We start from the raw sequence: 23353 nt of genomic DNA, 5'->3' as shown, positions 1-23353 counted from the left end.
TGACTCTTATACACATGGACTACCTGATACCTATGCAATTACAAGTAGAGAATAAAGGCTAGCTTTGATTTTCAACAAGGACAAGTTTAAGCGCATTGCCTTCAAGTGATAATATAACAAAGCAATGCCAAATTCTTTGTTTTTTTTAATACCAATGAAGAAACTCATTTGAGACCCTTTCTTGCCAAAGTCAATTAAGAATATCAATTGGCATGATAGAGACTACTTTTTGTTGCAATGAAGTCTCAAAAACCATCATTTTTTTCATACAAGTCATAAAAGGCTCCATGAGCTAAGGTGCACATATGCAAATAATACATTTGTTCTTAAAATTGAATATATTTGCCACGTTGGCCATCATGTTTAAAAATGTTGCATTACTGTAAAACCTTATTATCGAAGTAATCGTTTCGAGAAAATTTTTACAATAATTCTCCCAAGAGCATACATCGCTTAGCTTTGGAACATCGTTTGAAAATCCTTGTATAGCTGACCAAGTGAGTGCTTCATTCTCTTACTGCCAAAACAAGCAATGTTTTGTGTCCCTTAAGAGAACAACATAAAACCCGCCACCACCATTCATTCCTTAAAATTGCAAATACCAAAATCTTCTTTGCAATTACCACCATTTTAATCCAACACTACACAATCTCTTTTGACAAACTTTATGATTGGAGACAATGGGTGATAACAAGATATCTCTTTTGACAAATTTTATTAGTAGAGGCAATGGAAGAGAATGTTAGGCTTCTAGAAAAACGGATTATTATTTCGTGATTTCTTTGATGAAAATGAAAAATCTCAGCATGACACGATTGCATCCGTACCTTCCACTACATACATACTTTCATCTACATTTGTATATTGTGTATGTATACCATGCTTGCATTGCTTTATCTCTGTATACTTGATCTCATTTCTCTATATATACCATGATTTTTCCTTGTTTCTCCATTTGGAGCTCTGTCCAATCTCTTTGGTTTCTTACTATTACACATCTATGGGTATATTGCTATCTACATGCATACTATCTACGTAAACCATGTATGTTTACTTGCATTGTTTGTACTTTAGTAAGATCTCTATATGTACCATGTATGTATCTTACTTGGTTTCTACTTCTCAAGTGTGAATCTTACCCATTTGATGCATCTCCCTATACTACTATGTATGCATGCTGTTGTATATCTTGCGTAGTTTGGTATTTGCATGTAAAATATCTATCCACATATTGACACATTGTTGTCCTTCAAAATTTTCATGTTTCTTTGCATATTGACTCTAAGAATGCATCATGTCAACAAAGTCTATATGTTAAGGCTTACATCTATTTTGGTTGTGATGCAAGGAGTGTGACATTGCACACTATCAATGAAAGATTTACCCTATATGCTTTAGTGAGTCAGGGGAGCAATGATCCTACAACAACAAAGAAATTGAAAGAGAACAAACACTCTATACATGACATTTTGGCATGTTTTAAGAGTCGAGCATTAAAGTTAGGATTTGGATTGTTCCAACACGTTTCTTTTGTAGTTATGTCAAATGGATCCTTCTATGGATGAGCCCACACGGTGGGTCTAGCTATGCAAAAAAAGAAACGGTTTGTTTTGCTAGAGGACTTCGCCCCTTTTCTTGTGACGTGTTGAAGAACCTCCCCCTCCCCCCCCTCTCACTCGCTCTCCTCCATCTCTGGGTGCCAATTTTTCCTCGGGGGTTTTAACTTTGATGAGAGTTGGTATCCTTGAATCACTAAAATGCAGTTGTCTGGAAATTTCTGTGAAAGGTTTCCACAAGACTTGTAAGTGTTGCTTTTGTGCTATTGTTACATGACAACCTATTGTGCCAAATGGTCTTTGCATGTGAGTACACGTTTATTTTGGTTAACTTCATTTCACTTTTTGTCTTACAAAAAACTGCTACCCAAGCACACTAGTTTGTGAAGATAAGTAAACTACTTGATGTTAGTCCACTCTATATTAATGATGGGTGTTTACACCAACAGGCCGGGCAGCTGACTTCTGGGGCTGCTTGTTTGCTGCCTTAGCTGTGGCAAAAATTTGAGCAGGCAGTAGTTCTTGGAAAAAAGGAAAGCTCATCTACCAACCTAGGTAGTACACTTAAATTGAAACAACCTGAACAACTTACATAATGTTATTGATAGATATTCGCCACAAGAGTTTAGAACTATTGTACATGGACTGCAAAAGCCGAAACTGCTTGAACTATGCAGTCATTTTCCTAATGACTGCAGGATATAGTATGCCCAACACAAATGATGGCAGGAGTCAAGGAGACAGCCATCTAGTATCTTCTAAAAAGATCCCTCAAGCCTATGTTTATAGCTGTTGTGAGGAGAGTTCTGTATTTATTTGAACCCGAGAAATACCTGCCAATAACAGTATGGTAAGGCGGACGCTGCTTCATTCGAGCCCAATAGTCCGACAGATGCAGCCGAGAAGATATGTACTCCTTATCTACATTCAACAACTCCAGCCTTGCGAGGACAGGAATGAACATAACATCTGCCATGGTGAATGAGCCCCCTGCTAAGTAGTCTGATGTTGAGAGCTCACTCTCAGCCGCATCAAGTAGATCAACAAGCTGGCTTTCATTTGCATGGACTACTTCCATGTTTCCCAGCAACTCTTCGGTGGCATAGGCCTTGTGCAGCTTGGCACGATACTTGCTCGAGAGTTCAGGGTTGCTCGCCATGCGTGCAATCGCCACCCTTCGTTTGAATCTGTCTACATAGCGACGGAGTCGGAATGGGATGTGGCTTAGTGTGAAGAGCTTTGGAGACCATGCATTCACTCTATTCATCCACTCAACCATCTTCTCCCGATCCACATCGTGTGCGCCAAGAGGTTCGTTGATGCTGTCTATAAACCTGCACTATGTGGAATGTATTTAGCTTACAGGTCAGCTTTTACACCAAGAAATCCTCAACATTTCAACATAGAATCCCATACAAGGCTGCATAGAGAAAACTCATGTACAAGAATTAACTGTATCAAATCTGCCAAGTAAAAGCACCCTTACTGTATGATAGGAAGAGTTTCACAGATGATGTGGCTGCCATTCGAGCAAACCGGAATCTTGCCGTTCGGATTCACTCGGAAAAATTCGGCATCCAAGTCTTTTCCTTTGAGAGGATTAAGGCTATGAGACACATAGTCTAGCCCTTTCTCCTCAAGTGCCAGCCTCACTTTCTGGCTGTTCATTGAAAACTCATGATGGTACAGATGCATTTCTTCACAAGGACTAAGCACACCAAGCAAGACCTGCAACAAATGTAAGATTGACTAATCAGTATTGAAAAAAGAATTGGCAAGAAAAATGCACAAATCGCATATATGCCTCAAGCCATTGGAGCCATTAGATAGTACCTGGTAAAAAGAGTTCTTTATAGCACATGGCACTTCCAAGTGTGTTTATTTGAGGTCAACCAACATTTGTGATTGTTGCACGTGCATCTTCCCTCGGATCCTACATAAGCACTATCAATAAGATCCAAGAGCATGCATGCACAAACACACACATACATAAATTTCACACGCATGCACCCACCCCCATAGTTGTCAAGTACAATACTGTACGGTTCGTACGATACAATACCGTACGGGAAAATACAGTATGATATATTTTTTTATTTTTTACTTTTTAAAAAAAATTCTTATTGTACGGTATCATATGGTCTTTTAAAAAAATACTTACAAACTTTAGTATTTTCAATTTCAAAGAGAAGACAAGTTGTCACATGATGATGACTCAAACCAAAATTCCATTAAAACCAAGTTGAAAACATGCATAGATGTTAGGCTAAAGCCTAAGTCATACAATGTGAGGCGCTCTAGGCGCATGTAGCCGTAGTAGTAAGTACAAAAAGTGGTGCACAAAAAAGGAAGGCTAGAGGGTTGGGGCTAGAATTTAGATGGAGAAGTGATCACTATCAAAATTAGACCTCTCGCTAGGATCATCTCCATCAGAAGAGTACCTATCGGAGCGCTTGCAGAAGTCACCCTCACTAAGGATGCTGCCCTCGTCATCAAACTCGGGCTCTCTAAGCTCTTGTGACAGGGAAATTAGAGCATCCTCATTTGCAAGAGCGGAAGAAGAACTACCGAAACCTCATCATGTGTTTTAAAAAATTACTTATAAACTTAGGTATTTCCAATTTCGAGATATGGAGTATTTTAAAAAGGAGGGAAGCATCATATCATAGAGGAAAGCTCATAGAGCCATAGAGAAGCAAAAACAAGACCATTACTCACCAAGAAAAAAAAAATGAAAAAAATATTTTTTTTGAAAAAACAATTTTCTGAAAAAAAAAATCTCAAAAAAATCCATGGAGTCCGTACAATATCGTACCGTACGGTATTCCATATGATATGTACATCATACGGAGACAACTATGCCCACCCCCAACCCTCCCCAAAACACACATGACAGAAGCAGAGTCCAAAACCTTCACACACAGAAAAAAACAAATTGCAAGGAGGACACATTGGTTGACACGATCTGGACATCTCGCAATGAAGGATGGTCTAGGTAGGCGAAGGTGGAGTGGCTACCATGGAGTCGAAGGGGTGAAACTAGAGATCAAAACAGAAACGCGGGAGGAGAGGAAGTGACAGAGAGGAAGGAGGGGTGGGGGGGTGGTGGTGGGGGGGGGGTGTGGGAAATCATGTAAGACATTGATATGCCATCTACACCACGTGCCTCTGGCATCTAAATCGACACATACATGCATAGAACAAAGGATATCACATGTAGAGTTAGATGTCCTAACTCGGGTAGTAGCTACTGGGTCTTGGCAGGAGCTTGGTTGACCCACAAGGCACGGCCATCGAGTTGGGTGTCATTAAGGGCCTCAATGGCTTTGTTCATCTCCAGGTTTCCTCCCCAGTGAACATGGTAATGAATCCAAAGCCACGTTAACGGCTTGTTTCACGAGGCACAATTGAGATAAAATGCATCTTGCTGGAGGTTCTCACCCAGCCAAAAATCCACCTGTGATAGAAAGGCAAAATCTTTGTGAGAAGAATGAGTCAAACTTCATCTCTGTGTGCAAAGCAAGAGAATCACAGATTTGAGAAAGCTGAATGAACAGAGCTTCCATCTTTGTAGTCTTTCCTGGCTTTGAAGTGTTGGCAACAGGGGGCCTTTGAAGGGTCAGTGGGAGACAGATGGAGGAGGAAAATAAGTGCTGGCATCTGCTGCTACTATGCGCTCCATCGTGCTTCTTGGCGTTGGCAATAGTGGGCCTTTGAAGGGTCAGTGGGAGAAGAGGACGGACATGCTGCAGTGAAAGTGAATTGACAATGGAAGTTTTCAGTCATCGCCATCCACTTCTCCTCTCTACAAAGGATGCGCATCAGCCTATTTGTTCCGTTCATTGTCCCACACTGCTGTACTGCTGTTCATACAGCATTTAATGCCATTGTATTTTCTGCGCAACATTTGCACCTTCTGTACCTGCTACTCCAGCCATTGTACTCGTTGCAGCCCCTGCTTCCCTTGCTGTTCCAGCACCTGTACCGACTGTGCTGCCATTAGTACTTGCTGTACTTGTAAGATCTCCACAGATTATGCCCAAGGATTTTCAAGACCTAGAACTGAAACCATAAGGAGGTTTCATAGACCTGACATCGTCGTATGCATCGTGACTGTGATGGATTGTGGCTAAAGACTTATCACCAACCATAGGTTTAGTGCCTCTAACCACCCCCAAGCCTGAGGTCTAATTACTGCGAGCCTTCTTGGTACCAATGGCTCCAACCTAGTGTCCCATACCACTAGGCAGAACCACCCACCTTGCAGGTCCATGGCCATGAGATCCTGCACGCGTCCTTGGTAGCCCCAGGACACCACGTGACTACCTGACCTCTTCTCTAATAAGTGACCCCAAGATCACTTATATAGTAATAACCCGAGTATTATTTGCTTTATTTATAAGTTTTTAGCCATTATTAGTCCTAGGCTATTAATTAAAAGCTCTTAGCCATTCTAGACTATTTCTTGCTAGTGCCCTTAGCCCACGTGTGAACTCTCCAGGTCCCCATGTCCTAGCTAAGCCTTAACCCTAATCTTGGGTTAACCCTATAAAACCCACGTGTGACCTCTCCAGGTCCCCATGTCCTAGCTAAGCCTTAACCCTAATCTTGGGTTAACCCTATAAAACCGGTCTATGGAGACATAAAGCGGTAATTCATTCACAAATAACCTGGACTTACTCAGACACACAATCACAGAATCCTCGCTCCCTCGCTCAACAACGCATTGGCCCCGAAGTCCGGCGCCCCTTGCGGTATTTCTTTATTGTTAAAAAGTTGGAAAAAATACAAAGCTCGAGTGCAACAAAGCACTCTACTTGCACCAGCTGAGTTTTACAAATTCTGGGAGAAATTTGCCAGCATAACTGCACTAAAACTGTTCCATAACATCTCAGAATGAGTCCCAACTGACAGGCTCACTTCCATAGGCATCAGACTACCCAATGGAGTACAAAACATCACAATTCAGCTTGCTGTAATTTTCTACACAGACCTGTTTTCAGCTCTGTTTTCAGCCCAAATTAACCCTTGTACTGTCCTGGAAGACTTTAGCAAAGTTCTACTGCATTCTGGCATCAACCGGGCAACATAACAGCCCAAAAACAGCACCTAAACAGTGCTGAAACAACGTTGTATTGAAGAGGTTATTACCCTCTTCCGTCCCTGCTTTGGTGTAGGAACTAACTACACGGGTTCCTGTTCAAGGAGGCAACTAGCCTCTCCATATAGGCATGAAATTCACACAACTGTACCTGATTTTATCTGATGAGAGCATTACCATAGTCTGCATACCATAGTCTGCAAGAGAGAGAGAGAGAGAGAGAGAGAGGCTGTGGGGAGCAAGCTCAACCCTCAATACATGAGTTGCAGGGCAAGGGAGTGCACCACAATAGCTCTTTACCTGCAACAATCCACCATAATGGCTGCAAATGAGCCTCATTCAGCCCAAAATCCCACGCTTCCCTCTTCCTAGTGTGGAAAATGCACAAAAATTTGACACTTGGCACATTTTTAAGCCTTTTCCACATGCAATCTTCCAAGCTAAAAATCTCTTGACTGGTTCACATTCTCACAACAGTCCTTTGCCAGCTTTTGGTCCCCTTGACATTCTGCACAAACTGACGCGAAGACTTTTCAATTCCGACTGCCAAAAATAGCAGTTCCCTAGATTTTAGGGATGATGTCATCTGCATTCCTTCTGGTCTCCTGACCATCTTTGACCACTATGGTCACTTCAGAATTTGCTTAGAATTCAAGATACATTCACATTTCGGTGGCAGCCACTTACTTGTGTAAACCGGCCTATGCTCTCATTCAGTGGCCATGTCCTGGACACTGTCATTCATCTTTCAGTGCAGTTCTCAGGCTTAGCCAACCACTGGTCCAAAGTCCCACCGGCTGACCCATTCTGACATTGCAATGGTCCAAGCCCTTCCAAGAGATCCTGGGAGATAACAACACCAACCAAAGAGAAAGAAAAGAAAAGAAAAAAATATATATATTTATAAAGAAATAAAAATAAAGAAAACAACTGCAAAGAGTTTCACCTCCTGGTGACATACCCCCCTCTTGAAAGAAGCAAGCGACCTCGATCGCAAGTCCACATGCAAACGGATGACACAGGACGATCACAAGATTCCCCAGGTGATTAGTGTCATCGCATGTATCTCCTGCGAACAGATGACACGGGGCGATGATAGGAATTCCCCACTACCATTTGTGTCATATGAGTCTTGTCCCTATCTACAATTGTGATTTTCCTGTTGAAAGCATCCAACACTGCATGTTTCCTATGACACCATGGAATTCCCAATAGGACATCACATCCTTCCAAGGGCATGATAAGAAACTCCTCTGTGTCGACATAACTCTGTATATGCATGCGAAGTTTGCCAAGTATAGGAGTGACAGGAACTGAATGCCCAGGGCATGCCAAATCAGCCTGTCCAACTGGTCCCATCTCTTCAGCACGAATTCCCAACTTGGCTGCCAATGCCGGTGAAATAAAGTTGGCTCGAGCACCAGGGTCAAAGAAAATCAGCACTGTAGCATCTCTGATTTTACCCCATGCTCTGCACAATTCTGTCGCATCATCACATGGCTGGTCACCAACCATGTCAGATATCAATCCTGCACTCGGCATTGTCTTCTTCTTGGGTGGCCCTTGTTTATCCTCCGCATCTTTTGCTGGCTGTTGTGGACATTTTGCAGCCATATGCCCTTTCTGTTCACAGATGAAACATTTCCCAGCTTGCATCAATGCCTTTCTCTCTTCAAATGACTTGCCATACAGTGGCCTCTTCTGTCCTTTGCCTTCAGGTTCCTTCTTCACTGTGCTCTTGAAACCACCTGAACCTCCCTGAAGCAGTGCATTAGCCATGTTTGCATTCTCAATTAGTTGAGTCATGTTGGAAACATTGGTCTTAATACAGTAATCCCTGATCTCTTTGGGCAAACCACAACAGTACTACTCTATTTGCTCTGACAATGGCACTGTCCTGTAAGAAGTTACTGGCAAGAGTGCATCCCAAAACTTCTTATTGTACTCTTCCAGATTTGCACAATTAGCCGCATCCAGTTTGTGCCATGCTGTCATCACATCCACTTCAAAAGTGTTTGTCAGCCATGCAAAAGAGAACTGCTGCTTGAATTGGACCCATGTAGCAAGTGCCTGTCCTTGCATCAACAGTGAGGTCCACCACTGCAATGCGTTAGCTTTCAAGAAAGTAGTAGCCTTCCGCACCTTAGAAGACTCTGTGAAGTTGCCTCCAGTGAATGCTGCATCAAACTGCTGAATGAAAGTCAACGCTTTCAATTTGTCCTGCATCCCACTGAAAGTCTCAAACTTGACTGCTTGACCACCTTCTTTGTAATCCTTTTGCTTACTGCTCTTGGGGGTCAAGTAATCATAGACCGGCGGCTGTAAGAATTGTAAATCCTTCTGCACTTTCTCTGCACCAGTCCTTGCTGCCCTTTGTCCACTAGGCTGAGAAAATTCAGCCACATTAACAGGTGCTGCAGGCATCAAAACTGGACTGAAATGTGTCTGAAGTCCAGGCTACACACCTATGTTGGCATAAAGAGGGTTCACAAATTCTGTAGGCATCAGTCCTGGTGACCCTCTTGGCATCAAACCTGGCAAAGCTGTGGGTGGTCTAGCCATGGCCTGGAAAATAGACCCACCACCAAAATAACCAGGTTGGGCAGCAACCAAAGGAGGAATGGTCGGCAGAACCATTTGTGCATTACTGCCCTGACCATTAACTGCCTGATCCTGTGCCTGTGTAACATGCTGCACTGGATCAGCTGCCACTGCTGGTGTCTGCTCTACATGCTGTGGCATCCTTCGCACTTGTTCCTGTGCCCTCTCAACTGCATGCTCAGATGATTCAGCCTGGGAATCCCCTGTCCTTGACTGCAAATATCTCTTCATCCTGGGAATCTTCACCAGCTGTTCAAAGGTACCAACCATGCTCAGGAGCTGCGCATGAAATAAATCCTCTTGTTCCTGTTCTTCTACTGACATGGCTGGTTGTGACAATGGCTGTGTCCACTCAGATGCTGACACTCTGGCACCTGTCATCTCTCTACGGTGTCGGCGGGTAGAAGAGGAACTCTCTTCTGCCGAGAGCTTTCCTTTTTTCCTATCTGCCATGCTGTCTACTGAGCCCTCAAAGGAATCCTGTATCCAAAGAAAGATCTCGTAATCTTTCTCACCTGTAATCAGCTGTACCTCTCTGTGTGTGTCTCTTGTTCACCCAATCCAATCCGTGTCCGGGCTCTTGCAGAAAAGAGGACCCTATCCCGGCAATGGAACCATAAAACCGGTCTATGGACACATAAAGCGGTAATTCATTCACAAATAACCTGGACTTACTCAGACACACAATCACAGAATCCTCGCTCCCTCGCTCAACAACACATTGGCCCCGAAGTCCGGCGCCCCTTGCCGTATTTCTTTATTGTTAAAAAGTTGGAAAAAATACAAAGCTCGAGTGCAACAGAGCACTCTACTTGCACCAGCTGAGTTTTACAAATTCTGGGAGAAATTTGCCAACATAACTGCACTAAAACTGTTCCATAACATCTCAGAATGAGTCCCAACTGACAGGCTCACTTCCATAGGCATCAGACTACCCAATGGAGTACAAAACATCACAATTCAGCTTGCTGTAATTTTCTACACAGACCTGTTTTCAGCTCTGTTTTCAGCCCAAATTAACCCTTGTACTGTCCTGGAAGACTTTAGCAAAGTCCTACTGCATTCTGGCATCAACCGGGCAGCATAACAGCGCAAAAACAGCACCTAAACAGTGCTGAAACAACGTTGTATTGAAGAGGTTATTACCCTCTTCCGTCCCTGCTTTGGTGTAGGAACTAACTACACGGGTTCCTGTTCAAGGAGGCAACTAGCCTCTCCATATAGGCATGAAATTCACACAACTGTACCTGATTTTATCTGATGAGAGCATTACCATAGTCTGCATACCATAGTCTGCAAGAGAGAGAGAGAGAGAGAGAGAGAGAGAGAGAGGCTGTGGGGAGCAAGCTCAACCCTCAATACATGAGTTGCAGGGCAAGGGAGTGCACCACAATAGCTCTTTACCTGCAACAATCCACCATAATGGCTGCAAATGAGCCTCATTCAGCCCAGAATCCCACGCTTCCCTCTTCCTAGTGTGGAAAATGAACAAAAATTTGACACTTGGCACATTTTTAAGCCTTTTCCACATGCAATCTTCCAAGCTAAAAATCTCTTGACTGGTTCACATTCTCACAACAGTCCTTTGCCAGCTTTTGGTCCCCTTGACATTCTGCACAAACTGACGCGAAGACTTTTCAATTCCGACACTGCCAAAAATAGCAGTTCCCTAGATTTTAGGGATGATGTCATCTGCATTCCTTCTGGTCTCCTGACCATCTTTGACCACTATGGTCACTTCAGAATTTGCTTAGAATTCAAGATACATTCACATTTCGGTGGCAGCCACTTACTTGTGTAAACCGGCCTATACCCTCTTTAAGTGGCCATGTCCTGGACACTGTCATTCATCTTTCAGTGCAGTTCTCAGGCTTAGCCAACCACTGGTCCAAAGTCCCACCGGCTGACCCATTCTGACATTGCAATGGTCCAAGCCCTTCCAAGAGATCCTGGGAGAAAACAACACCAACCAAAGAGAAAGAAAAGAAAAGAAAAAAATATATATATTTATAAAGAAATAAAAATAAAGAAAACAACTGCAAAGAGTTTCACCTCCTGGTGACATACCCCGCTCTTGAAAGAAGCAAGCGACCTCGATCGCAAGTCCACATGCAAACGGATGACACAGGACGATCACAAGATTCCCCAGGTGATTGGTGTCATCGCATGTATCTCCTGCGAACAGATGACACGGGGCGATGATAGGAATTCCCCACTACCATTTGTGTCATATGAGTCTTGTCCCTATCTACAATTGTGATTTTCCTGTTGAAAGCATCCAACACTGCATGTTTCCTATGACACCATGGAATTCCCAATAGGACATCACATCCTTCCAAGGGCATGATAAGAAACTCCTCTGTGTCGACATAACTCTGTATATGCATGCGAAGTTTGCCAAGTATAGGAGTGACAGGAACTGAATGCCCAGGGCATGCCAAATCAGCCTGTCCAACTGGTCCCATCTCTTCAGCACGAATTCCCAACTTGGCTGCCAATGCCGGTGAAATAAAGTTGGCTCGAGCACCAGGGTCAAAGAAAATCAGCACTGTAGCATCTCTGATTTTACCCCATGCTCTGCACAATTCTGTCGCATCATCACATGGCTGGTCACCAACCATGTCAGATATCAATCCTGCACTCGGCATTGTCTTCTTCTTGGGTGGCCCTTGTTTATCCTCCGCATCTTTTGCTGGCTGTTGTGGACATTTTGCAGCCATATGCCCTTTCTGTTCACAGATGAAACATTTCCCAGCTTGCATCAATGCCTTTCTCTCTTCAAATGACTTGCCATACAGTGGCCTCTTCTGTCCTTTGCCTTGAGGTTCCTTCTTCACTGTGCTCTTGAAACCACCTGAACCTCCCTGAAGCAATGCATTAGCCATGTTTGCATTCTCAATTAGTTCAGTCATGTTGGAAACATTGGTCTTAATACAGTAATCCCTGATCTCTTTGGGCAAACCACAGCAGTACTTCTCTATTTGCTCTAACAATGGCACTGTCCTGTAAGAAGTTACTGGCAAGAGTGCATCCCAAAACTTCTTATTGTACTCTTCCAGATTTGCACAATTAGCTGCATCCAGTTTGTGCCATGCTGTCATCACATCCACTTCAAAAGTGTTTGTCAGCCATGCAAAAGAGAACTGCTGCTTGAATTGGACCCATGTAGCAGGTGCCTGTCCTTGCATCAACAGTGAGGTCCACCACTGCAATGTGTTAGCTTTCAAGAAAGTAGCAGCCTTCCGCACCTTAGAAGACTCTGTGAAGTTGCCTCCAGTGAATGCTGCATCAAACTGCTGAATGAAAGTCAGCGCTTTCAATTTGTCCGGCATCCCACTGAAAGTCTCAAACTTGACTGCTTGACCACCTTCTTTGTAATCCTTTTGCTTACTGCTCTTGGGGGTCAAGTAATCATAGACCGGCGGCTGTAAGAATTGTAAATCCTTCTGCACTTTCTCTGCACCAGTCCTTGCTGCCCTTTGTCCACTAGGCTGAGAAAATTCAGCCACATTAACAGGTGCTGCAGGCATCAAAACTGGACTGAAATGTGTCTGAAGTCCAGGCTACACACCTATGTTGGCATAAAGAGGGTTCACAAATTCTGTAGGCATCAATCCTGGTGACCCTCTTGGCATCAAACCTGGCAAAGCTGTGGGCGGTCTAGCCATGGCCTGGAAAATAGACCCACCACCAAAATAACCAGGTTGGGCAGCAACCAAAGGAGGAATGGTCGGCAGAACCATTTGTGCATTACTGCCCTGACCATTAACTGCCTGATCCTGTGCCTGTGTAACATGCTGCACTGGATCAGCTGCCACTGCTGGTGTCTGCTCTACATGCTGTGGCATCCTTCGCACTTGTTCCTGTGCCCTCTCAACTGCATGCTCAGATGATTCAGCCTGGGAATCCCCTGTCCTTGACTGCAAATATCTCTTCATCCTGGGATTCTTCACCAGCTGTTCAAAGGTACCAACCATGCTCAGGAGCTGCACATGAAATAAATCCTCTTGTTCCTGTTCTTCTACTGACATGGCTGGTTGTGACAATGGCTGTGTCCGCTCAGATGCTGACACTCTGGCACCTGTCATCTCTCTACGGTGTCGGCGGGTAGAAGAGGAACTCTCTTCTGCCGGGAGCTTTCCTTTTTCCCTATCTGCCATGCTGTCTACTGAGCCCTCAAAGGAATCCTGTATCCAAAGAAAGATCTCGTAATCTTTCTCACCTGTAATCAGCTGTACCTCTCTGTGTGTGTCTCTTGTTCACCCAATCCAATCCGTGTCCGGGCTCTTGCAGAAAAGAGGACCCTATCCCGGCAATGGAACCATAAAACCGGTCTATGGACACATAAAGCGGTAATTCATTCACAAATAACCTGGACTTACTCAGACACACAATCACAGAATCCTCGCTCCCTCGCTCAACAACACATTGGCCCCGAAGTCCGGCGCCCCTTGCCGTATTTCTTTATTGTTAAAAAGTTGGAAAAAATACAAAGCTCGAGTGCAACATAGCACTCTACTTGCAACAGCTGAGTTTTAGAAATTCTGGGAGAAATTTGCCAGCATAACTGCACTAAAACTGTTCCATAACATCTCAGAATGAGTCCCAACTGACAGGCTCACTTCCATAGGCATCAGACTACCCAATGGAGTCCAAAACATCACAATTCAGCTTGCTGTAATTTTCTGCACACACCTGTTTTCAGTCCAAATTAACCCTTGTACTGTCCTGGAAGACTTTAGCAAAGTCCTACTGCATTCTGGCATCAACCGGGCAGCATAACAGCGCAAAAACAGCACCTAAACAGTGCTGAAACAACGTTGTATTGAAGAGGTTATTACCCTCTTCCGTCCCTGCTTTGGTGTAGGAACTAACTACACGGGTTCCTGTTCAAGGAGGCAACTAGCCTCTCCATATAGGCATGAAATTCACACAACTGTACCTGATTTTATCTGATGAGAGCATTACCATAGTCTGCATACCATAGTCTGCAAGAGAGAGAGAGAGAGAGAGAGGCTGTGGGGAGCAAGCTCAACCCTCAATACATGAGTTGCAGGGCAAGGGAGTGCACCACAATAGCTCTTTACCTGCAACAATCCACCATAATGGCTGCAAATGAGCCTCATTCAGCCCAGAATCCCACGCTTCCCTCTTCCTAGTGTGGAAAATGCACAAAAATTTGACACTTGGCACATTTTTAAGCCTTTTCCACACGCAATCTTCCAAGCTAAAAATCTCCTGACTGGTTCACATTCTCACAACAGTCCTTTGCCAGCTTTTGGTCCCCTTGACATTCTGCACAAACTGACGCGAAGACTTTTCAATTCCGACACTGCCAAAAATAGCAGTTCCCTAGATTTTAGGGATGATGTCATCTGCATTCCTTCTGGTCTCCTGACCATCTTTGACCACTATGGTCACTTCAGAATTTGCTTAGAATTCAAGATACATTCATATTTCGGTGGCAGCCACTTACTAGTGTAAACCGGCCTATGCCCTCATTCAATGGCCATGTCCTGGACACTGTCATTCATCTTTCAGTGCAGTTCTCAGGCTTAGCCAACCACTGGTCCAAAGTCCCACCGGCTAACCCATTCTGACATTGCAATGGTCCAAGCCCTTCCAACAGACCCTGGGAGAAAACAACACCAACCAAAGAGAAAGAAAAGAAAAGAAAAATATATATATATTTATAAAGAAATAAAAAAAAGGAAAACAACTGCAAAGAGTTTCACCTCCTGGTGACATACCCCCCTCTTGAAAGAAGCAAGCGACCTCGATCGCAAGTCCACATGCAAACGGATGACACAGGACGATCACAAGATTCCCAGGTGATTAGTGTCATCGCATGTATCTCCTGCGAACAGATGACACAGGGCGATGATAGGAATTCCCCACTACCATTTGTGTCATATGAGTCTTGTCCCTATGTACAATTGTGATTTTCCTGTTGAAAGCATCCAACACTGCATGTTTCCTATGACACCATGGAATTCCCAATAGGACATCACATCCTTCCAAGGGCATGATAAGAAACTCCTCTGTGTCAACATAACTCTGTATATGCATGCGAAGTTTGCCAAGTATAGGAGTGACAAGAACTGAATGCCCAGGGCATGCCAAATCAGCCTGTCCAACTGGTCCCATCTCTTCAGCACGAATTCCCAACTTGGCTGCCAATGCCGGTGAAATAAAGTTGGCTCGAGCACCAGGGTCAAAGAAAATCAGCACTGTAGCATCTCTGATTTTACCCCATGCTCTCCACAATTCTGTCGCATCATCACATGGCTGGTCACCAACCATGTCAGATATCAATCCTGCACTCGGCATTGTCTTCTTCTTGGGTGGCCCTTGTTTATCCTCCGCATCTTTTGCTGGCTGTTGTGGACATTTTGCAGCCATATGCCCTTTCTGTTCACAGATGAAACATTTCCCAGCTTGCATCAATGCCTTTCTCTCTTCAAATGACTTGCCATACAGTGGCCTCTTCTGTCCTTTGCCTTGAGGTTCCTTCTTCACTGTGCTCTTGAAACCACCTGAACCTCCCTGAAGCAGTGCATTAGCCATGTTTGCATTCTCAATTAGTTGAGTCATGTTGGAAACATTGGTCTTAATACAGTAATCCCTGATCTCTTTGGGCAAACCACAACAGTACTACTCTATTTGCTCTGACAATGGCACTGTCCTGTAAGAAGTTACTGGCAAGAGTGCATCCCAAAACTTCTTATTGTACTCTTCCAGATTTGCACAATTAGCCGCATCCAGTTTGTGCCATGCTGTCATCACATCCACTTCAAAAGTGTTTGTCAGCCATGCAAAAGAGAACTGCTGCTTGAATTGGACCCATGTAGCAAGTGCCTGTCCTTGCATCAACAGTGAGGTCCACCACTGCAATGCGTTAGCTTTCAAGAAAGTAGTAGCCTTCCGCACCTTAGAAGACTCTGTGAAGTTGCCTCCAGTGAATGCTGCATCAAACTGCTGAATGAAAGTCAACGCTTTCAATTTGTCCTGCATCCCACTGAAAGTCTCAAACTTGACTGCTTGACCACCTTCTTTGTAATCCTTTTGCTTACTGCTCTTGGGGGTCAAGTAATCATAGACCGGCGGCTGTAAGAATTGTAAATCCTTCTGCACTTTCTCTGCACCAGTCCTTGCTGCCCTTTGTCCACTAGGCTGAGAAAATTCAGCCACATTAACAGGTGCTGCAGGCATCAAAACTGGACTGAAATGTGTCTGAAGTCCAGGCTACACACCTATGTTGGCATAAAGAGGGTTCACAAATTCTGTAGGCATCAGTCCTGGTGACCCTCTTGGCATCAAACCTGGCAAAGCTGTGGGTGGTCTAGCCATGGCCTGGAAAATAGACCCACCACCAAAATAACCAGGTTGGGCAGCAACCAAAGGAGGAATGGTCGGCAGAACCATTTGTGCATTACTGCCCTGACCATTAACTGCCTGATCCTGTGCCTGTGTAACATGCTGCACTGGATCAGCTGCCACTGCTGGTGTCTGCTCTACATGCTGTGGCATCCTTCGCACTTGTTCCTGTGCCCTCTCAACTGCATGCTGAGATGATTCAGCTTGGGAATCCCCTGTCCTTGACTGCAAATATCTCTTCATCCTGGGATTCTTCACCAGCTGTTCAAAGGTACCAACCATGCTCAGGAGCTGCGCATGAAATAAATCGTCTTGTTCCTGTTCTTCTACTGACATGGCTGGCTGTGACAATGGCTGTGTCCGCTCAGATGCTGACACTCTGGCACCTGTCATCTCTCTACAATGTCGGCGGGTAGAAGAGGAACTCTCTTCTGTCGGGAGCTTTCCTTTTTCCTTATCTGCCATGCTGTCTACTGAGCCCTCAAAGGAATCCTGTATCCAAAGAAAGATCTCGTAATCTTTCTCACATGTAATCAGCTGTACCTCTCTGTGTGTGTCTCTTGTTCACCCAATCCAATCCGTGTCCGGGCTCTTGCAGAAAAGAGGACCCTATCCCGACAATGGATCCATAAAACCGGTCTATGGACACATAAAGCGGTACCATTCATTCACAAATAACCTGGACTTACTCAGACACACAATCACAGAATCCTCGCTCCCTCGCTCAACAACACATTGGCCCCGAAGTCCGGCGCCCCTTGCGGTATTTCTTTATTGTTAAAAAGTTGGAAAAAATACAAAGCTCGAGTGTAACAGAGCACTCTACTTGCACCAGCTGAGTTTTACAAATTCTGGGAGAAATTTGCCAGCATAACTGCACTAAAACTGTTCCATAACATCTCAGAATGAGTCCCAACTGACAGGCTCACTTCCATAGGCATCAGACTACCCAATGGAGTCCAAAACATCACAATTCAGCTTGCTGTAATTTTCTGCACAGACCTGTTTTCAGCTCTGTTTTCAACCCAAATTAACCCTTGTACTGTCCTGGAAGACTTTAGCAAAGTCCTACTGCATTCTAGCATCAACCGAGCAACATAACAGCCCAAAAACAGCACCTAAACAGTGCTGAAACAGCATTGTATTGAAGAGGTTATTACCCTCTTCCGTCCCTGCTTTGGTGTAGGAACTAACTACACGGGTTCCTGTTCAAGGAGGCAACTAGCCTCTCCATATAGGCATGAAATTCACACAACTGTATCTGATTTTATCTGATGAGAGCATTACCATAGTCTGCAAGAGAGAGAGAGAGAGAGAGAGAGAGAGAGAGAGAGAGAGAGAGAGAGAGGCTGTGGGGAGCAAGCTCAACCCTCAATACATGAGTTGCAGGGCAAGGGAGTGCACCACAATAGCTCTTTACCTGCAACAATCCACCATAATGGCTGCAAATGAGCCTCATTCAGCCCAAAATCCCACGCTTCTCTCTTCCTAGTGTGGAAAATGCACAAAAATTTGACGCTTGGCACATTTTTAAGCCTTTTCCACATGCAATCTTCCAAGCTAAAAATCTCCTGACTGGTTCACATTCTCACAACAGTCCTTTGCCAACTTTTGGTCCCCTTGACATTCTGCACAAACTGACGCGAAGACTTTTCAATTCCGACACTGCCAAAAATAGCAGTTCCCTAGATTTTAGGGATGATGTCATTTGCATTCCTTCTGGTCTCCTGACCATCTTTGACCACTAAGGTCACTTCAAAATTTGCTTAGAATTCAAGATACATTCACATTTCGGTGGCAGCCACTTACTAGTGTAAACCGGCCTATGCCCTCATTCACTGGCCATGTCCTGGATACTGTCATTCATCTTTCAGTGCAGTTCTCAGGCTTAGCCAACCACTGGTCCAAAGTCCCACAGGCTGACCCATTCTGACATTGCAATGGCCCAAGCCCTTCCAAGAGATCCCGGGGGAAAACAACAGCAACCAAAGAGAAAGAAAAGAAAAATATATATATATTTATAAAGAAATGTAAATAAAGAAAACAACTGCAAAAAGTTTCACCTCCTGGTGACACCTTAACCCTAATCTTGGGTTAGCACACATCGCTAGCACTAATCCTAGGCTTGTTGGGACGTAACATACTTTCCCCCTCAATCCAATTCATGTCCTGACTTCAAGAAAAATAGTGGCAAAAAGGTGATGGGTTATGGGCCGTAAAGTGAAAGGTTAGAGAAAAGATTTTAGGGTTGGTGAGAGGGTTGAGATGAGGTATGCGGCACAAACCTGCAGTATGATCCAACAAAGAGGGCAAGGTTGAATTTATAGGAGCAAGTGAGTTTATAAAAAGCTAGCTTTAATTTTGTGCTTTCTTAAAAAGCTAGGGCTTAAAATAACACCCCCCCCCCACCCCCTCCCCCTCAAAAAGAAAAAAAGAAAAAAAGAAAAAAAACACTTTTAGCACAAGAAAAAGCTTTTCTTGCTTTTATTTAAAGCACCACCCCCCTTTTTAGACTCAACATAAAAAATAACACATCCCTCTCTAATTTAGATCAACTCAATGTTTGACGTGAGCTTTTTTCACCATGTGCCAAGATGCCTTGCTATTTTGTGTGCCAAATCTGTCCTAGCTGGCTACCATGTGCTATGCTAAAAGCATGCGTGCCGGCCTGTTGTTCAGGCCTTGTAGCCAGGCAGGCTGCCGCCTTGTGCTTGCTGCCTGCTGCCCTGCGCATCAACACTTGCAGCTGCCCTGTCTGCTGCCTAGCAAGTGCATGCTGTTCTGGCCGCCCAGTTTGCTGCCCAGCCAATGCATGCTGCCCTGTACTGTTAGCAAAAAGCTGGTGAGATTCCACAACAAAAAGCATACTACCACCTTCTTAATCTGGCTACTCTTAATCTGGCTACTCTTTGCAAGCTATGCATAGACCAGTCCACGCCTGATTGCCTTTCCTCTTCTTGTGCGCATATAAGCCCACATACGCCCAACACTCTTGCTTTTCCTGTCTACCATCAAAAGGGTAAAATCAAGCAGGGCAAAGAGATGCTTTAGTACGTCATGGCTTCCTCACACCAGGGGTGTCTTCAGCCAGCATACCAAGGATGCTTTTTTTTACCCTCTCTCAGATCCTTGTGCATCCGTGCGAGAGATTTCTCCCTTTCTTACTTTCTTGCACATCCATGTGGAGAAACCATGGCTGTCATGCCAAAAACAGCCCGCACAAGGGTACTATCTTTGAGGGCAAAAGGACGAAAGGACCAGACGTACGAGAGATCAGAGCAAAACCACACAGCATGAAATAGGTGAGTGAGTCTATATATAATGGTGAGTGAACATATGTACAAGAGCCCTCTGATGTGAGGTGACTTTGAGTAGAAAGATCAGTGCAGAAGCAGAGATGATGTCGGAGTTGAAGCATAGTCCATGACGAAGGCTTGCGTCAGTGGAAGCAGAGGCACTCCGAGGTGGTAGTGGTAGCGGAAGATGAGGCGATGCAGGCTCTGGTGACAAGGGTGTTGTTGTACCTGAGGTGGTAAATGAAGAGCAGAGAGGGCTGCCGTCTCGAGTGGTGGTGGTGGTGCAAGCTCTGATGACAAGGGTGCTGCAAGACCTGAAGGGTGTAGGCTCTGATGACAAGGGTGCTGCGTACTTGAGTGGTGCAAGCTCTGGTGACACGGGTGCTGCGTACTTGAAGTGGTAAGGAGCAGAGAGGGCTACCGTCCCAAGTGGTGCAAGCTTTGGTGACATGTGTGCTACATACTTGAAGTGGTAAGGAGCAGAGAGGGCTGCCGTCTTGAGTGGTGCAAGCTCTGGTGACATGGGTGCTGCGTACCTTATGTGGTGTCGATGATGAAGATAAGGAGAGAGCGGGTTGCTGTCACCAGTTTGGGACATTTCCCAGTATGAAAGGGGTCTAGTGGACTCCAGGATGTCTAAATATTTGGAAAGTACAAGCTTTGGGAATGGGGGATTATCCTAGAATACAAAGGACCACACTCCTAAAATTTAGGAGAGTTGCTATTTTTGGCCCGACTCGGATAGAAATTCTGTTTGCGTCATTACATCTGGAACTGAGCAAATACCAAGAGTTGGCAAAGTGTCTATGACAGAATGTCTACTAGTTGAGATATTTTTAGAGGTAAAGATTATGGGAGAACCCATCTCTTAGATTGGGACATGTGGCAAGAAAGTGGATCAAAGTGAGACAAGTGGCCTCACACTTGTCACTCCAGCTATTGTGTGGCTCTCCACTTGTCATCATAGCCTTCTCTTTCCATTTTCACTCATGGGAGCCCCAAATCTATAGATTGGAGCCCTCTCTCTTCATTAATGGAGGCTCTCTTGCTGCACACTAGCCTCTACCACCGTTACAGGTTGCCCTAATGATGGCTACTCTCTTTCCCTCTCTCTTGAAGGCTGCCCATAAAGAATATCGGCTGTTGGGGACTGTTTTGGAGGCTTCCATCGCAAAGAAATAATGAAGGTAAGGGTATTTAATCATTTTATTATGATTTCTAGCCATTGTACTTGTTGTACCAACCCTTGTACTTGCTATACTTGTTGTACTAACCATTGTACCAACTGTACCAACCATTGTACCTATTATACCAATCATTGTACTTGTTGTACCAGCTGAATGGAGAGTTGTACTTGCTATACCCACTCTATTGCATGAAGACCCGTGGTTTTTGGGGAAGAATCGATATCCACACGGAGGTATATGGATTATACTGTTGGCTCGGCATTTCTACAGCCTATGTTCCGGCTTGGTTGCCTCGTGTTGGACTGTGTTATGGCATTTGTATATGGATAATCCGGCATCTCTCGTGGGGGGAGTAAGGCCCTCGAAGCTTGTACATGATATTATTCTCCTTGGGTAATAAAATACTCCAAGGGGGGGTCGGCCCATTCCGGCCTCTATGCGGTGTCACATGTGCAAGCTCCATTTTCAGCATTTGTGGATGTTTTGTCCAGCTTTATGTTTTATGCAAAGTGATGATGGATATGTGTTAAGGCTGTGGCCATGTTTAAATGTTTTAATATGCATTGATGGTATCAACAAGTGTGCCAAATGCCCTAGTCACCCGGGCGCCGCGAGTTTCATTGGTATCAGAGCATAGGCTTCCTTGGAAGCGGAGGCTTCCTTGGAAGCAGAGGCTTCCTTGGAAGCAGAGGCTTCCTTCTATATGGAGATATATCTTAGGATATCTTAAGGATATGGTGACGAGATATTTCTTTTGGCTTCATGACCAACCTGGCAAAGAAAAGCTAAGGAAACATTGTTTATGGCTCCCTTTATTAGGATGGATTATATCTATGGAGATTTCTTTCTTGGACGAGATTTATATAGATATTGGGCTTCACAAGCAATTTCTATGGACGAATCTGTTCTAGTTTATAGAGAAGAAATATTTGGATATCTCATGGATATGATGCTTTTATGGATAAAAGTCCACCTCTACTCCAAGGTGTGTCGTCAGCACGGAGCATGTGGTAAGAGTTATGGTATACAGGTCTATGGATTCCTGGATTTCTTTTCTAGGGATTTGGATCCATCCTCAGGTTTATGGATTATTCTTTTTAGCTCCCTTTATTTGGGATGCATTGGACTTATGAAACTCATTGTTCACATACCCAGTGTAGTGTTCTCTTGTCCTACGTGCTCTCTCGAAGATTGTTTCTACCATGTGTGGGTGGAACAATACAGAGCATATGGAAGGGAACATGGGCACTTCAGAGGATAGTGTCAAGCATAACATACCCTATGTAGTGTTCTCTTGTTCTACATGCTCTCTCGAAGATTGTTTCTGCCATGTATAGGTGGAACAATAGAGAGTAGATGGAAGGGAACATGGGCACTTGAGAGGGTAGTGTGAGTTAGTGGCCGAAATGCCTACAAACTATTGGTGAAATGCCTATAAACTATGTGTAGCAAAAATGCTTATGGAACACCAGGCTATCTATGCTTGCGAGTGATTGTTTTATCTTGTTACTTGAGCCCACCTCTCATCCAAGGTGTGTGGTCGGAGTACCAACACGGAGTGCAAGTGGTAAAGTGGACATGACGCCTGGTTGGCACGGGACTTATGTCTATGCCAAGGGTCATGTGGACTGATGCCTTGTTGGCAGGAGACTTATTTTGTCTCACCCATTTACTTGGGACATGGATTATGATATCTGGACTTATGGGACTGTTTTGTCTCGCCCATTTATTTGGGACATGGATTATTTTTTTTCCAGCCATATTAGAATCACTATCTTCCCATACAAAGGCCAAGAGATTCATTGTTCATCTCACCATGCATGTGGATTCATGTTGGGATTGTGACAGGGCAACTCAATGAACACTCCACCATACACGTGGATTCGTGTTGCGATTGTGGAGTGAGTGTTTCATTGTTTCCACACCATGCTTGTTGATCAGAGTTAGGATTGTATGGGAGAACATGGGAACTGTTGGGATTAGGAGAAAGGATTGCCAGAACTATGGAAAACCAACTTTTTTGTCACCATGGTTTGTGCTCTTGAATGGCACCAGTTTGTGTGCATAGCACATGTTTCTGTGCGAGACACTAGTTTCTTGTGCATGGCACTTAATTAAGTGTAGTTGGTGATTTTCATTGGCATATGATTATCTCATTGATATTGGTGATTGAGACACAATTGGCTCTTGTGCCTGTGTCTAGCATATCTTCCATGGAATTCTCACCCATTTATT

At 44.3% G+C, this 23353-nt stretch overlaps 3 protein-coding genes and 1 pseudogene across 6 annotated transcripts in view; all 4 read right to left on the bottom strand.

Moving 5' to 3' along the window:
• Positions 1 to 1993: 1993 nt before the first annotated feature.
• LOC147628139 (glutathione S-transferase TCHQD-like) overlaps positions 1994 to 23353 on the bottom strand; it is a 42714-nt gene continuing 21354 nt past the window's right edge. For 3 of the 4 annotated variants that reach the window (XM_086814100.1, XM_086814101.1, XM_086814099.1), the window contains 3 exons: positions 3390 to 3489; positions 3043 to 3284; positions 1994 to 2890 (listed from right to left, as the gene is read on the bottom strand). In XM_086814100.1, coding sequence (XP_086670226.1) covers positions 2305 to 2890; positions 3043 to 3251 — 795 coding nt within the window. In that variant the 5' untranslated portion in view covers positions 3252 to 3284; positions 3390 to 3489 and the 3' untranslated portion in view covers positions 1994 to 2304. The remainder of the gene's footprint in view (positions 2891 to 3042; positions 3285 to 3389; positions 3490 to 23353) is intronic. The other variant, XM_086814102.1, reaches the window with a different exon arrangement.
• On the bottom strand, positions 8480 to 9711 carry LOC147628142 (uncharacterized; annotated as a pseudogene).
• On the bottom strand, positions 11418 to 16470 carry LOC147628141 (uncharacterized). Its single transcript, XM_086814080.1, has 4 exons — positions 16360 to 16470; positions 16189 to 16266; positions 12899 to 13445; positions 11418 to 12778 (listed from the first exon to the last, which is right to left on the bottom strand). The coding sequence occupies exons 1-4, from the start codon at positions 16468 to 16470 to the stop codon at positions 11418 to 11420; spliced, it is 2097 nt and encodes a 698-aa protein (XP_086670206.1).
• Positions 15933 to 18636, bottom strand: LOC147628140 (uncharacterized). The gene has a single exon (XM_086814098.1). It carries the CDS (start codon positions 17098 to 17100, stop codon positions 16504 to 16506), a length of 597 nt encoding a protein of 198 aa, XP_086670224.1. The 5' UTR covers positions 17101 to 18636; the 3' UTR covers positions 15933 to 16503.

The sequence above is a fragment of the Cibotium barometz genome, chromosome 19, assembly GCF_041138505.1.
Source record: "Cibotium barometz isolate CiBa-2024 chromosome 19, ASM4113850v1, whole genome shotgun sequence".
NCBI lineage: Eukaryota > Viridiplantae > Streptophyta > Polypodiopsida > Cyatheales > Cibotiaceae > Cibotium > Cibotium barometz.
This window is presented reverse-complemented; position numbering and strand designations above follow the sequence as displayed.